This window comes from Pongo abelii, chromosome 1 (genome assembly GCF_028885655.2).
Source record: "Pongo abelii isolate AG06213 chromosome 1, NHGRI_mPonAbe1-v2.0_pri, whole genome shotgun sequence".
Lineage (NCBI taxonomy): Eukaryota > Metazoa > Chordata > Mammalia > Primates > Hominidae > Pongo > Pongo abelii.
The window spans coordinates 210,986,689-211,002,360 of NC_071985.2; the positions used below are offsets into that span (position 1 = coordinate 210,986,689).

The 15,672-nt window shown below is 58.4% G+C and overlaps 1 protein-coding gene across 1 annotated transcript in view; it reads right to left on the reverse strand.

Moving 5' to 3' along the window:
• Positions 1-1,046: 1,046 nt before the first annotated feature.
• Positions 1,047-15,672, reverse strand: part of EPHA8 (EPH receptor A8) — a 41,378-nt gene continuing 26,752 nt past the window's right edge. Inside the window, exons 6-17 of the mRNA XM_024231003.2 lie at positions 11,585-11,709; positions 11,349-11,511; positions 9,707-9,800; positions 8,856-8,923; positions 7,556-7,720; positions 7,191-7,376; positions 6,844-6,905; positions 6,011-6,220; positions 3,823-3,972; positions 3,545-3,735; positions 3,160-3,333; positions 1,047-2,996 (exon numbers count right to left, since the gene is read on the reverse strand). Of these exons, the coding sequence (XP_024086771.2) occupies positions 2,882-2,996; positions 3,160-3,333; positions 3,545-3,735; positions 3,823-3,972; positions 6,011-6,220; positions 6,844-6,905; positions 7,191-7,376; positions 7,556-7,720; positions 8,856-8,923; positions 9,707-9,800; positions 11,349-11,511; positions 11,585-11,709 (1,703 nt within the window). The 3' untranslated portion in view covers positions 1,047-2,881. The remainder of the gene's footprint in view (positions 2,997-3,159; positions 3,334-3,544; positions 3,736-3,822; positions 3,973-6,010; positions 6,221-6,843; positions 6,906-7,190; positions 7,377-7,555; positions 7,721-8,855; positions 8,924-9,706; positions 9,801-11,348; positions 11,512-11,584; positions 11,710-15,672) is intronic.

The window sequence follows — 15,672 nt, forward strand, 5'->3', positions numbered from 1 at the left end:
TGTTAGGGTCTCTTCCCCTTAAGGGAAGAGAAGTCTGTAGTAACAGATTCTTCCTCATAGGAAACAACTGGTTTTGTGGGGAAAGGGCCTGGTGCTTAGTTTGGAGTCTCAGGGGAAGCATAGCTGGCTTGAAATCAGACAGATTTAGCTTTACGTGGTAGTTCTGCCATGTGGGACATTGGCCTCTCCAAGCAAGCCTTTGCCCATGTGTAAGTGGGGGATGATATTCTCAATATCATAGGGCTATTGTGATTCTGAGTGAGACAATGTAGGAAATGCAGTGTAGGTGTTTTCTGCCTGTTCCCACTTCCCCAGTTTGAGGGAGGTTCAGGAGCGAAGCCCTTCTCTCAGCTGGAGATCATCCACTCCCTCATCTCTAAGACCCTGGAGCACCTTTTCCAAATGTCTGAGCCACTGGCACAAATGGATGCTGTTGTTATCTGCTCTGCCTCTGTCTGTGTCTCCTGCCCAGAACCCCTGCTGCTGTTCCCTCTCCCCATGAGCAGAGGGAGTCCTCGGCTCCCTGATGTAACTCTGGAAGATGCTCGGACCCTGTCTTCCCTGTTCTGCCTCCCAGCACCCAGCTCTCCCAGTGGCCCCCCTTGATCCTGAGAAAGTTGTTCCCAGGAAATGTCCTTTCCCTGTGTACGCCTCTTCCAGGGGGGCATCTTTCTCTCCAAAGAGAACTGAAGGGCAATGCCCAGCTGGGACTGGACTCTATGGTTAAGTACCATGTGCACCACTTGGAAGAGAGAATTTGGGGCTGTGGGGTGCTTCCTAGCTGAGCCTGGGATTTGGGGTGTGACAAATCTAGGTTCTGATTCATCCCCTGGTCTGTCCTTGGCTTTAGGCAGGTTGGCTGAACCAGGACTCAGCTTCCCTGTATGTACAATCCATGCACTAATCCTACCTCCCCAGACAGATGAGAAAACCAGAGGGGAGAAAAATGAATGGGATGCAAACAGTAGGTGCTCAGTATGAGGCTGGCCCTCCCCCAACAGGAGATGTCAAGCTTGCAGAGATGGGGAAAAAATGGGGGACACAGGCAAAGATGAGGCAGAATTTATTCTTATTGTGGGTAAGTTCAAGAGATGGAGACCACAGAGAGACAGATCCCCGGGACCCTGAGAGGGACCACACACTAGAGTGAGGGGCCACACTTTTGCAAGTGCCAGGCCCCTGGTGCCTCCATGACTATGAGGATCCAGAGCCCAGAAATCGGGTAAGAGTGGGTGGGGTGGGGAGGAAGACAGGATCCCCCCCCCAGATCGTGTTCTGACCATGTTTCCGACTTCCATAGGAAGGAAGAACAGCTCGGCTATATAGTAATATAATATATAGAGGTGTAGAGAGCTGGCCGCGGCACCTGGATGGGGCTGAGACTCCCCAAATTATTGCAGGAGGGAGAGGGGGCTCAGTGCTGGTGTCCCCGCGGGATAGCTGTGCTGGCTATGGGGAGGGGGGGCAGGGCTGGGCAGCTGGGCTCGCCGCTCCCTCTGGGGCTGGCAGGGGGCACACAGTGGGGTTCCTGCTTTCCTGCCTGCCAACAGCCCCGGGATGGGGCTTTCTCACCCTGGGTGCTTTTTATGTGCTTTGAAGACCATTTTTGCATTGTCAGGAGTGAGGAAAAAATATTCTGACATGGTAGAAAAGAGATATTTACATACCCTGGTGGGCCGTAATGGGGAGGTCAGTATGAGTGGGGAGGAGCTTCCAGGGCACTTCCACTGCCAGCGCCCTTTGTGGGATGGTGTATGGGGACAAGAGCCTTGGCGGGAGGCCGGAGCCCCGACTCTGACACTTGGTTGCAGTGCGACCTGGAATGGGGCATCACCCCTCTCTCCAGGCCTTAGTCTCCCCATATGCTACAGGAAGGGGGGGGGGTTGGGGGCTGAGAAGATAGGATCCTCTGGTCCCTGATCCTAGGCCTGGGGGACAAAGGGCAGTTGTCAGGGCTGGGCATTGAAAGGTTGGTGAAGAGACTTTGAGTGAGGAGACCTGGGCCGTGGAGGGAAGGCATCAGAGGCTAGAGGCGGCTACTGAGCCCCTGGCCCTGGCCAGGCAGCCAAGCCCAGCTGAGGGCATCTCATGTGCTCTGCTGTGATGCCTCCATGAAAGCGGCCAGCAGGACTGGCCGGGAACCCTGTTTTCCTGTTGAAGCAGCGGTGAGAGCCGGGTGGAGGCTGCAGGTGGCCTCCTCGGCTAGAGGGAGGACCCAGACCTGAGATACAGCCAGGGTGGGCTCACCCAGGCAGAGACGAGGGTGGGCCTGGTGCTGGTGCAGTTCAGAAGTGGCCCCTGGCTCCAGCCTCCATGCGTGGGGGGACGTAGGGGTGAGCCTCTCCCCCGCCCCCGTGGGTGCTGGACCTGGTGGTGTCACACTGAGTTCCCTGCTCACACACCTCCTCATTCATGACACATCATCCACCATCACCCACATGTGCCTCCAGACTTAATGGACAAGCACACGCTCATAACATGCACACGTCCATGCTGAGACCTGAAGGGGTGGACACACTTGATCACACACTGTTCACAAGGGATCCCATGACCTTGTGAGAACACCCCCCACCACACACACACATGCACGCACACAGAGGCAGGTGAGTGATGTCCCTGTTGGACTCTGTGGCGTGGAGGCCCCAGGCTCTGGAAAAGAGAAGGTGCCTGCCCTGGGGGACAGGTGTCCTGGCCAGGGTGGCCACCAAAGGCCACTGACCCGATAACTCCAGGTCCTGTGGTGAAGCCTTCAGCCCTCCTAGCGCCCGAGAGGAAGGCAGAGTCCTGGGGCCGCCCTGCCTGCTGCCAGCCCCGCACGTCCTCTGCCACTGGCATAACCTGGGGTGGGCTTGCTGGCCGCCTGGGCCCTGCCGGCTGTGCATCAGAGGTGCCGGCGGGGCCCCTGGGTGCTGGTCAGCTGGGCCCGCATGGTCTGAATGCTGCCTAGGATCTTCTTCTGGTGACCCATGAGGGTGATGCCCAGGGCGCGCACATCCCTGTGAAGGAAGGGTGCTGCTAGCCAGCTGGGCCTGGGAGGCTGGAAGCCGCGCACGCAGCCAGGGCCATGGATCTGGACCTGTAGCCTCCCCGGCGGCCCTGCCTCTGGGTCCCCGCCCCTGCCCCCACATGCATGGGCCCCCAGCCCCACCCGTCACTCACTGGGCGTTCATGCGTAGCACCATGCCCAGAGAGGAGTAGCCGCCCGCAGCGAAGTGGTCTCGGTACCGGCCCATGCGGATGGAGTCCAGCCAGTCCCCCACGGTGAGGCCCCCACCGCCACCGCTGCCCCCTCGGAGGTCAAAGCAGCTCCGGGCGAAGGAAGGGGGTGGGCACCTGAAGCACAGGGGCTCTTGGTAAGTGGCCAGAGGGTTCGGGAGGCTGGACCCCCAGAAGAAGCAGGCTGAGGAAGGGGTTAGGCAGGGCAGGGGCCGGGGGCCCAGGCTGGGCCTGGTCCTAGTGTCAGGGCCAAACTGTCCCAGGGACAGATCTGGGGCAACACTGGGAGGCAGCTGGGCCTCAAGGAGCTGGGGTGGGCACAAGGCACCTGCTGACAGTGGCGGTGGCCCTGAGACTCTCGGGGCTGCGGATCAGCGCGTCGAGGACACTGACAATCTGGGAGAAGCGAGGCCGCTGCGCCCGGTCCTTGTGCCAACAGTCGAGCATGAGCTGGTGCAGGGCTTGAGGGCAGCCCATGGGCGCGGGCAGGCGGTACCCCTCCTCCACGGAGCTGATGACCTGCAGGGGATCAGCGCTGGGCTCAGCCGTCCCTCCCTGCACCCCGAGGCGCCACCGCCCGCGGCCCTGCCAGGGCCCGGCACTCACATCCCGGTTGGTCATGTTCCAGTAGGGACGCTCCCCGTAGGCCAGCACCTCCCACATGACCACGCCGAAGCTCCACACGTCGCTGGCCGAGGAGAAAGTGCGGAAGGCGATGGCCTCTGGGGCCGTCCAGCGGATGGGGATCTTCCCACCCTGCAATGGACACACAAGAGTCGAGGGGCTGCCCAGGCCTGGCAGGGTGTCCCCCGAGCCGTCTGAGTCAGAGAGCTAAACACTGGGGTCCTGTTTTCCGGTCCAGAGGGACAACACAGCCCCCACCTTCCCAGAGCACCTGTCCTGAGGGAGGCCTCACAAGAGCCACTGTGAGGACGAAGGAAGGAAGGAGTGAGACGCCTGGTACAAGCAGGTGCTCAGCCAATACCAGTCACAAGCCAAGGGGGCTCAGGGGCCACAGCCTAGTCGTTTTCTAACTCTTCCTCTTCCTTCTCTTCCCCCACTTCCTTCTCCTTTCTCCTCCCTTCCCTTCTTCCTTCCTCCCTTCTTTTCTTCTTCCCTTCCTTCCTTTCCTCCTCTCTTCCTTCCTTCCCTTCTTCCTTCCTCCCTCCTTCTGTCCTTCCTTCCCTCCTTTCTTCTTTCCCTCCCACTTTTCTCCCTCTCTCCTTCCCTTCCCTCCTTTTTTCCTTCCTTCCTGCCTCCCTCCTTCTCTCCTTCCTCCCTCCTTCCCTCCTTCCCTCCTCCTTCCTTCCTTCTCTTTCCCTCCTTCCTCCCTCCTTCCCTCCTTCCCTCCTCCTTCCTTCCTTCTCTCCTTTCCTCCTTCCTCCCTCCTTCTCTCCTTCCCTCCTCCTTCCTTCGCTCTCCTTCCCTCCTTCCTCCCTCCTTCCCTCCTCCTTCCTTCCTTCTCTCCTTCCCTCCTTCCTTCCTCCTTCTCTCCTTCCTCCCTCCCTCCCCCCTCCCTTCCTTCCTCCCCCACTCCCTCCCTCCTTCTCTCCCTTCCCTCCGTCCCTCCTTTCCTCCTTCTCTCCTTCCTTCCTGTTGTTCCTTCCTCCCTCCCTCCCTTCCTTCCTCCCCCACTCCCTCCCTCGTTCCTTCTCTCCTTCCCTCCCTTCCTCCCTTCCCTTCCCTCCCCTCCCTTCTCTCCCCTTCTCTCCCCTTCCCTCCTTCCTTCCTTTCCACCTTCCTTCCTTCCCTCATTTCCCTCCTCCTTCCTCTCTCCCTCCTTTCCTTTCCACCTTCCCTCCCTCCTTTCTTCCTCCTTCCGTCCTTCCTTCCTCCCTCTCCCTCCCTTCCTTCCTCCCCTACTCCCTCCTTCCTTCTCTCCCTTCCCTCCCTCCTTCCCTCCGTCCTTCCTTCCCTTCATCCCTTCCCTCCCCTCCCCTCCTCTTCCCGCCCCTTCCCTTCCTTTCTTTTTCTCCTTCCTTCCCTCCTTTCTTTTCCCTCCCCCTTCCTCCCTCTGTCTCTCCCTTCTTTCCCTCCTTCCCTCCTGCTTTCCCTCCTTCCTCCCTCACTCCCTCCCTCCCTCCTTTCCTTCCTTCCCTCCCTCCCTTCCTTCCCTCCTTCCTCCCTTCCCTCCCTCCCTTCCCTCCTTCCTCCCTCCCTCCTTTCCTTCCTTCCCCTCTCCCTTCCTTCCTTCCCTCCTTCCTCCCTGCCTCCCTCTCTCCACTCCCTCCTTCCTTTCCTTCCTTCTTTCTTTTGTTGTCACAGGATCCTTTCTCCATGCGAAACCTTACTCAGAGGCTGTGGGACAGAGGCTAAGGCAGGGCTCCTATTGGGGCCAGGGTGGAAACTGGCCCCTGTGCACTCAGCTCCTGCGCACTCAGCTCCTGCCTTTAAGGCTGCTCCTAAGGCACCTCTAGAGAGGTCCGAATCCCCATGGAACGTGTTTGAAAACAGCTGGGTTTTAGGCAAACTTTAGAGACAGATGTGGAGTCTGGGTACAATTCGGGGAGATTCCAACCCTCCTGAAGTCTCCTGGTGAGTGAGTGACCGTAGGGACCAGCCCTGGGGTCTCCCCTGGCCACCTGGTGACAGAGGAAAGGCAGGTAAGGCTGTTCCCATTTCCCAGAGGAAAGCACTGGCGTGAAGAGGAGAAACAGGATGTGCCCCAGGTTGAGGGCCACCCCAAAACTGCCAACTTCATTCAGCTACCTGCAGAAGAATTGTCGGGCCCTGGGTGCCACCGGTGCCACCTCCCCACTCCCCAGTCTAGCCGGAAGGAGTGTGGGCGACGCACCGTGGTGGTGTAGGCAGCATCCGGGTCGTCCTCCAGCACCCGTGAGAGCCCGAAGTCAGACACCTTGCAGACCAGGTTGCTGTCAACTAGGACGTTGCGGGCGGCCAGGTCTCGGTGGACGTAGCCCAGGTCTGAGAGGTAGTGCATGCCGGCACCCACTCCTCTCAGCATGCCCACCAGCTGCATGATGGTGAACTGTCCGTCATGGGTCTGCAGGGGGACACGGCTTGGGCTTCAGGAAAGCCCAGAGAGGTGCCTGGTCCGTGAACAGGAACACCGCCCATCTGTAGGATGCTCTCGAGTTGAGACGGTGCTTTGCAATTTACCAAGTGCGCCACTACTTCTGAAGCACTTTGCAGTTAAGGGTTATTCTCCTGGTCTCATTTATCCTCACAGCAGCCCTGCGAGGCAGGTGGGGCAGCAATGACTGCTTACCCATTTTGTGGAACGAGAGATGGAAGCCCAGAGAGGTTAAGCTCTGTGCCTAAGAGCACCCAGCAAAGAAACTGGGCAGGAGCTGGGAATCCAGCCATCTCCACCACAGCCAGCATGCCCCCCAGCTGGGTGGGGCCTGGATTCCCACAGAGGCACCCCCCTCAGCCTGTGTGCAGGGCAGCAGGATCCCATGGAGCAGAGGGACTTTCATGCAATGGGGGCTGAAAGGCAGTTCGACTGGCTGACCTCGAAGACCTCCTCCCTATACCTGCCTCTGGTCCCCCGGCCTGTGGTGTCCAAGCCAGGGAGGGGGCTTAGAGGGCTTTGCACTATCTCCCAACACCCAGACTGGACCTCCCTCCCCAAGCCCATGCGAGAGGCAGGGGTGGGACACGCACCCTCAGGAAGGTGTCCAGAGAGCCGTTCTCCATGTACTCGGTCACGATCATTGCCAGGCGGCCTGGGCGGAGAGTGGGGAGAGGACGGCTCTTGGTTTGGGGCTCAGGCTGATCAGAGACCCCAGGAGCATACCGCCATCCCAGGACCTGTGCCAGCACGGGAAGCCCCAGGGTGCCTTGGGTTTCCACTGGGGTCCCAGGCTCTGGGCACCCCGAGTCATTCGGGGACCTGAACCAAGAGGACAGGGTCAGGTGGGGCAGAGCAGGATGGATGAGGGGATGGACCCAGAGGCCTCTCCAGGCAGGAGGGGCACTGCAGGGGGAGGCTGTCCTTGCCTGGCACCTACCACGGGTGACGACACCCTCGAGGCGGATGATGTTGGGATGGTCGAATTGCCCCATGATGGATGCCTCGCTCAGGAAGTCCCGCCTCTGTCTCTCCGTGTAGCCGGCTTTGAGGGCCTTGATGGCCACGGGCACATCCCGCTGTCCTGGCACCCGCAGCCTCCCGTAGCAGACTTCCCCGGACTCTCCTGCAAGCCCCGAGAGGGGCAGGCGGGGAGGGAGGGCAGTGGGACCCTCAGACTCCCCCAGCCTCCCAGGCCCTTGGACCCACTGGGCCTGCCAGACCCCTGGGTCACACGTTCCCTCTGCCCTGGGTGCCCCCACCTTGCCCCGTGCTGGCCCCGCCCTCACAACCCCTGAGACTCACCAGAGCCGATGATTTTCTCGATGTGGATCCTAGAGGCCTCGATCTCCCGAGTGAAACTGCGGCCCGCCCGGCCCGGCTCCTCGTAGGTGTGGGGTTCCGCATAGAACTGGGGCTCTGGGAGCTTTCCCGGGGGGTGGTGCAGAGGCAGGAAGACAGGTGGGGGTGCTGAGGGGCGGGAGGAGGGCCTTCAGTGGGGCCCAGGAGGGACTGCTTTTTCCTGGCATTCCCTGGGCCTGGGATGGGTCTGGGGTGGGGTGAGGGGTGTCTCTGGGAGTCTCTGGATGTGGTAGCAAACAACACGCACCCCATAAGTACTTCCCAAGTGAAAGTGGGGTTTCTGGAGTTGCTCTGGGGTTTCTATGGGGCTGTGGAGTCTCCAGTGAGTTCTGGGCATGTCTGTCATTTTCTGGGGTCACTTTTACAGTCCTTGAGATCTTTCTAAATTGTTCTGGAGTAGGGATGTAGCAAAAATAAGTTTTTGCCACAAGGGTCAACTTTAATTCATTGAAAATAGTTTATGGCCGGGCGCGATGGCTCATGCCTATAATCCCAGCTTTTTAGGAGGCCGAGGCGGGCGGATCACTTGAGGTCAAGAGTTCGAGACCAGCCTGGACAACATGGTGAAACCTCGTCTCTACTAAAAATACAAAAATTAGTAGTGCATGGTGAATGCTTGTAATCTGAGCCACTTGGGAGGCTGAGGCAGGGAGAATCACTTGAACTCCGGAGGCAGGGGTTGCAGTGAGCTGAGATTGAGCCACTGCACTCCAGCCTTGGCAACAGAGTGAGACTCTGTCTCAGAAAAAAATAATAAAATAAAATAAAATTAAATTAAAATAAAAAGTAGTTAAGGAGGAGTCTGAGGCTGCACCCAGGCCCAGTGGGAATCAGCACCATGCTTGATGCTAATGTCTGCCACGGGCACAGGAGTGGGGCGTGGAGGGAGGCATCTCCAGATTCGCCTTGTTGTCTGGGATCTCTACAGGATCCTGAAAATCTCTCCGTAGTAGGGGTTCTTGTCCAAGAGTATATGCACTCCCACCCCGAAATCATATACAAACGTGTGCCCTTCCCTGGGGAGAGGATCTCTAGCATCCTGAATGGGGTCTGGGAGTCCAGGAGGCATGAATGGCGCTGCCTTCTGGGGCACCAGGTCTCTGTGACACCCTGGAATCTGTCTCTTGGGCTCTGGTTTTTTCACTGGGCACCTTCCTCCTTCCCATCTGTGCCACCCCCAATCCAGCACTGGGTCCCCCTGTGGCCTTCCCTCTGCCCCAGACCACTGGGCCTCTGCACTCACCCTGTCCATTCTGATAGTGCATCTTCTCCTCGTCCGAGTCCTGGAAGGCCTTGCTGTAGCCACAGTGCCTGCAGAGGAGGGCACCGCCCTGCCTGAGGCCAGGCCATCCCTAGCCCAGGACCTGACCCCAACCAGGGGACGAGTCATGGCTTCTCTCTTCATGCCGCTTCCCCTGACAGGTCAGCTCCTGCTCCTTACAAAGTGTGCAGGGGAGAGTCCCTGACTCCAGGCTCTCAACCCAGCTAAACTGTGACAGCCGTGATGGTCACTAGCACTGTGGGATCCTCAAAATGTCCTCGAGTCCACCTGATCCTCTTGGCAAAGTCTACGATGCTGTTAGCCCCATGTTATATGAAACCACCCTTGGTGGGGGCATTGGGAGATGAGGCTTCTGTGGCCAACTACACTGGATGACCTTGGCCAGCCCCTTCCCTTCCCTGGGTCACCATTTCTCCATCAGTTAGATGATCCTTACAGTTCTCATCGTCTGGGATCCCAAGCCCACACACTATCCTGTCTCCACCTCCCTCCAAAATGGAGTGGGAGAGGACAAAGTAACTGAGAGTATGGGCTTGAGTTTGACAGACCTAGGCTCATGTCCTAGCTCTGGCATTTATCAACTGTGTGATTCTGGCAAGAAGCCTAACCTCTCTGATCCCCAATTTACTCACCTGCAAAGTGAGGTCAGAATCTCTACATCACTGGCATGTCATTAGGTTAAATGAGGTGGTGTATTTGTAAGTGAGCCAGCCCCAGGCACACGGGGACCACCGGCTCGGTGGGGCTGGGGGCAGGCAGGAGGTACGGCGCTTGAGAGGAGGGGCTGGGTGTGGCTGGGCCAGACCACCCACCTCTTCTTGCAGATGAGCAGGAGCAGAAGCACCACCAGGCCCGTGATGAGCGTCAGGCAGATCCAGACAATGGTCCTGGTGTCATAGCGGGGCCCTGCAGGGGAAAGCCAGGGTTGGGGGACCAGGCTCTCAGCCCTGGCCTTGGGCCCAGGGGTCTGGCAGACCTCTGAGCCTGCCTGGCTGTGACCCTGGGGCCAGTGGGGAGCCTCCTTAGCCATGAGCCAGCCCAGAGTCAGGGCGCAGGCCAGCTCCTCCTCTGTTCCCACCCCACCCTCTACTAAGCTTCCTCTTCAAGCTCCTGAGACCTGGATGCCCGGCTCCCTAATGCTGGTGCCGCTGCTTCTTGCGGCTGTGGGACCAGAGAAGAGTCACGTGTCCTCTGAGCCAATAAATTCCTGTCCTTCCTGTTATCCTGACAGTGACAACAGGGAGTGTGCTGAGAGCTGCACCTTCAAGCCCCAGTAAACCCTCCCCACGTCCCTTCCAGAGAGACCCCAGCACTATCTTCAGTTTTCAGATGGAAAGAGGCTCAGAGAACTCAAGGAATTGACTCGAGGCCACACGGTACATAGGATGCAGGGCTCAGGATTCCTATCCGGGTGGTCACCAGGGGTTGCCAGGCCTACGAGCACTGGAGGCACTCAGACGCCCAGGGAGCGCCAGGTGGGCAGTCACTAGCTCTGTCCTAGCTCCACCATGCAGTGGGTGCACATACAGGAGACCTTGACTCAGGCTGGAGATTGGGGCAGGAGGAGAGTGAAAGGGACAGCCTCGAAGTCAGAGGGTCCCAAATGTGACAGTGCCTGGGGATCACCGAGGGCTTGTTAAAACCCAAATGGCTGGGCCCACCCACAGAGTTTCTGAAGGGCTGGGGTGAGGACTGGGAATTCACAGTTTTGGTAAGTCCCTAGGTGAGACCGATGCTGCTGGTCCCAGACCCTGACACTCATCTCAGTACCAGCCATTGTGTGTGGGGGGCTGTCACCATCTCTGCCGCCTCAGGCGAGCAACCTTCCTTCTCTTAACCTCGGTTTTTCATCTGTGCAAATGCTGACAGAGGCCGGGTGCAGTGGTTCATGCCTGTAATCCCAGCACTTTGGGAGGCCAAGGTGGGAGATCACCTGAGGTCAGGAGTTCAAGACCAGCCTGGTCAACATGGTGAAACCCCATTTCTATTAAATACACAAAAAATTAGGCTGGCAGCAGTGGCTCATGCCTGTAATCCCAGCACTTTGGGAGGCTGAGGCGGGTGGATCACAAGGTCAGGCGTTCGAGACCTGCCTGGCCAAGATAGTGAAACTCCATCTCTACTAAAAATACAAAAATTAGCCGAGTGTGGTGGCGGGTGCCTGTAGTCCCAGCTACCCAGGAGGCAAAGGCAGGAGAATTGCTTGAACCTGGGAGGTGGAGGTTGCAGTGAGCTGAGATTGCACCACTGCACTCCAGCCTGGGTGGCAGAGTGAAACTCTGTCTCAATTAAATAAAAAACTCCAACAACCCCACTTGGTAGGGCAAGTAGAGCAGAAATCCTGGGTTGGCACTGGCTCAGCCTGCACTAGCTCTCTCCTTGGCCACCCCCTGACCCCAGGGTCCTGGCACCTGGGCTGCTCTGCGCCCACGCCCACCCCCTCCCTGCACTCACGGGGTTTCCCGGTCTCCACCTCCATGGCCTGGCTGAAGCGGCCACAGCCTGCTGAGGTGCGGGCTCGGACCTGGAACACGTAGCGTGTGCCCGGCTTGAGGCCGGAGACGGTGGCTCTGGTGGTGACGGCCTTGAGGGTGGAGTAGCTCTGCATCTCCTTGTCCTGCCACGGGACAGTGGTCAGTGGGCCCTGCCCTGCTGGCCCGGCCCCTCCCGCTCCATCCTGCCCGTGGTACCTTCTCGTAGTACTTGATCTCATACTCCAGGATGATGCCGTTCGGCTGCTCGGGCTCCTGCCACAGCAGCGAGACGCTGGTCTGCCCCGCCCGCTCTTGCCGGATCACTACCACCTGGGACGGGGCTGGGGCGGCCAATCTCATCAGATGGGTGGACAGGAGACAAGGAGTGGCCTCTCTCCCACCCCTTCCCACGATCCACCTGGGGATCCTGGTTCCAGCCCTGCTCAGCTTCCTGACGGTCCTGCCCCAGCCCCAGGACAGCCAGCACCCTCCAGTTCTCCCAACAAATCGCGGGTGGCCACTTGGGGTCAGTCCCCTGGGGTTGGTGTGGCCTGGCATGGTCTGGGATGCTGGGGTTGGCTTGGACAAGAAGAGGTCCGAGCCCCCCCCCCCCCCAGCCCAGGGCCCGACATGGACCAGCTGCTTGGGAGTGCTTGAGGAAGGGGGAAAAGTCAGGAGAAAGAAGTGCAGAAAGAATGGAAGAACTGGCCCCTCACTGCCTGGGTTTGGAGGGCGTACCTAGGACAGTTCTGGATGCTGAGGGAAGGGGGTGAGCTGAGCCCCAAGTATTCTCCCAGTCACACTTGGTTGCCCACCCACCCCTCCTTCCTTGACAGAGTCACCCATGCCTTTCTTCATGCATCTCTCCCTCCTGGTTCAGGTGCGGTCAGCCCTGTTGGGAGGCTGCTAGGAGGTGTCAGACAGCCACAGCCACAGCCAAACAGAGGGAACTGCCCTGTCCTCCCTGCCCCTCCAGCCCTCAGGCCTCCTCCTCCCCTCTGCTCACCCCGAGTTCTGACTCTCTGCCCTACGTGACTAAGTCTTCCCTCATGTCTGGGCATCCCCAGCACAACTGGGAGCCCCCTGAGGGCAGGGACTGCACACAGTGGGTGCCCAATAAATGCTGCTGAGGATTCTGGCATGAGAAATTAAGAAGCAGCTCCAGAGTTGCACTGGAAGGGTGTGGTCCAGGGGAAAGCCCACCAGTCTGGGAGCCAGGCGTGGGTTCGGGACTTGGCTCCCTCTCTTGCTAGCTGGGACCCTGGGTGAGTCACTTGCTGTCTGCGGACACCAGGTCCCCTTCTATAAAGTGAAGCTAGTGAGCACCACCTGCCAGGGGGAGGGGAGGATTCGATGAGGCCACTGTTTGCAAGGGACACACAGGGTGTGTCTCTTAAAAACTGAGGCAGGAGGTGCTGTGGGATGGGGGTGGACAGAGTGAGACCAGGGCCCAGAGCGAAAGGGGAATGGGGTTCACGTCTGAGAGGGCTCCAGGGAGGAGTTGGTTGTAGAGAAGTGGCGACGGTGAGGCAGGAGGGGCAGGTGGTCTTTGAGCACAGTCCTCCCCATTTGCTTAGAGCTGTCGCTTGATCCTCTGGGACTCCTGAGTGCCTATCACATGCTGGGCACAGGGCTAGGAGCCGGGAACTCTGCAGTGCCAAGACATCCCTCAAGGAGCTTCTGTCCCAGGAAAGGAGACAGGGCGTCCAATAAACAGGAGAATGGGGGTTCTTTTGGTGCTGGGAAAGGTAGGAAGGGGTGCTGTTATGGAGAAGACCTCTGCAGGGCCCGGAAGGGCACTGGGCTGTTTCAGCTGAGGTGGTTGGGGCAGCTTCCAGGGCAGAGGAGCCAGGCATGGGAATGTCAGGGGAAGAGTGAGTCATTCCGAAGGAGAGGCCAGGCCACGGCCTAGCAGCAGGGAAAGACCCAGCGTGTTCAAGCAGGGGCATGGAGGCCATCGTGGCCAGAAGAGTGAGCCAGGGAAAGAGGTGCTCTGGAGAGGCAGGTAGGGGCGAAGCCATGTGAGTCCGCAGGCCATGAGAATGTCTGAATTGCATGTGCGCTCAGCCTGGGCTGTGAAGGGCTTTGAGGACAGCTTGATCTCATGTATTTTCATTTTAAAAACTTGGTGGGGCTGGGCACGGTGGCTCATGCCTGTAATCCCAGCACTGTGGGAGGCTGAGGCAGGAGGATCACTTGAGCCCAGGAATTTCAGATCAGCCTGGGAAATATAGGGAGACCCCATCTCTACAAAAAAAAAAAAAAAAAAATCACTGGGTATGGTGGTGTGTGCCCTTGGTCAGCTACTTGGGAGGCTGAAGTGGGAGGATCACTTGAGCTCCGGAGATCAAGACTGCAGTGAGCCGTGATTGTGCCACTACACTCCAGCATGGGCGACAGACTGAGACATTGTCTCAAAAATAAAAGTTATTTGTGGAGATGGGGTCTTGCCATGTTGCCCAGGCTGGTCTCAAACTCCTGGCCTCAAGTGATCCTCCTGCCTTGGCCTCCCAAAATGCTGGAATTACAGGCATGAGCCACCACGCCCAGCCCTCACTTCTATTTTTAAAGCTCACTCAGGACTGGTGTGGAGAATGTCTTGTGGGGGTTAGGCAAGAGGGGCCTCCTTGGGTGGTCCAGGCATGGACTCGTTGGGGGTGGAAGTCAGTTGGACATTTTGAAGGGAGGTCCCTGGGGCTTTAGGGGGGATGGATGTGACATGCATGAGAGTGAAGGATGACAGCTTGGGTTTGGGGGTGCCATGTCCTAGGGCGGGGCAGGTGCAGGTGTGGCAGGGTTGTTTGTTTTTCACACAACCGAATGGAGATGGGAGTGGGCAGCTGGGTCCCAGGGGAGAGGTCTGCACTGGTGACTGCGAGTTGGGGGTTGTTAGCACGAAGGTGGGTGGAATTCAAAGTCATGGGCCCTGAAATAGCCGCCCAGAAAAGATGGATCTGGGCACACAGGAAAAAGGGGAAGGCCCAGGACATTCCTGGGGACCCTGGGCCTTTAAAGGCCATTTAAAGGAGGTGGGGCTACAAAGACAGAGAGGTACAGGCCACACAGGTCGATGGAAAATGGGGATGGGCTGGGACACAGGAGCAAGAGAAAAGTGTTTCCAGGAGGAGGAAATGAAAGGGGGAGAGGCGTCCATGGATGTGGCCACGCGGGGCTGCTGATTTCTGTGGAGAGGTGAGGAAAGATGTGGAGAAGGCCCGCAGGGGAGAGGAAGAAGTAGATATGCCAGGCACGGACAGAGAGGGTCGTATGGGAAGAGAAATGGTCTGGTGGCCGGAGGGGAAGGCAGGTTCAAGGCAGGGTCTAGTTTCCTCTTTAATGTTGGGGCATCCCGGATGCTGCCCGAATGCTGTGGGCTTCTCTTGCTCTCCGCTCCACTTGGGACCAGCCTGCCACGGGCCTCAGGTGCCTAGAGACAGGTGGGCCAGGGTTGGGCTCTACCACGGGGCACATGGCTCACTCTCTCTCTGTGTTGCCAGCACCTGGCACCACACTTGGCATTTAGGGGGTGTTCCACGAGGGCTGTCAAATGAGGGAATCTTCTGAAGGGCTGAGGCCCTGGCGCCAGGGAGCAGCATGCCCTGGATTCAGAGCTGGGGGGACCCGTTTCACTTGGGAGTGACACAGACCTGGGTTTGAGCCCTGCCTCTGCCACTTCCTATGTCAGGTGGCCCTGGGTGCTCTCCAGGCCTCAGTTTCTTCCTCTGTGACATGGTGGGCATAGTGTCTTCGGGGCCAGGGCTGCGTGGTTTTGGGAGGAGATGGTGGGTGGGGGCCTAAGGGTCCTGGGCACAGGTGAGGGTGTCTGTTAATAGGAAGCTGCCCTAGGAGGGCTCTTGGGTCAGGCTGTCACTTGACAGGCAGGATCCTCCAGAATTTGGGAAGAAAAAGGTTCCGGGGGTGAATTCAGCCCACCAACTGGCCAGAAACTGATAGATACGCTACTGCGGTCCAAGCCAGTGCAGCCAAGTCTATCCCAGGGGCAGCTGTAGCAGCTGTTCTGGAAAATGATCATCAGAGTGATTTTTAAATGACATTTATTGAGCGTTTACTACGGGCCAGGTGCTGGGCTAAGCAATTTCATTCCTCTCATTTAAGCCTCCTAAGAGGACCTCAGGCAGGTACTATTATTCCCATTGCACCAGGGAGGAAACAGAGGCACAGAGAGGGAAAGTTCTGGAACCTAGGCTTTCGACGGCCACACTAGCCTGCCTCTGAGCTTTTGGGATTTCTCTTACTTATAGAACGTGTTCCACTTTTCTAAAGGCAATGAAGAGCCTCCAGCT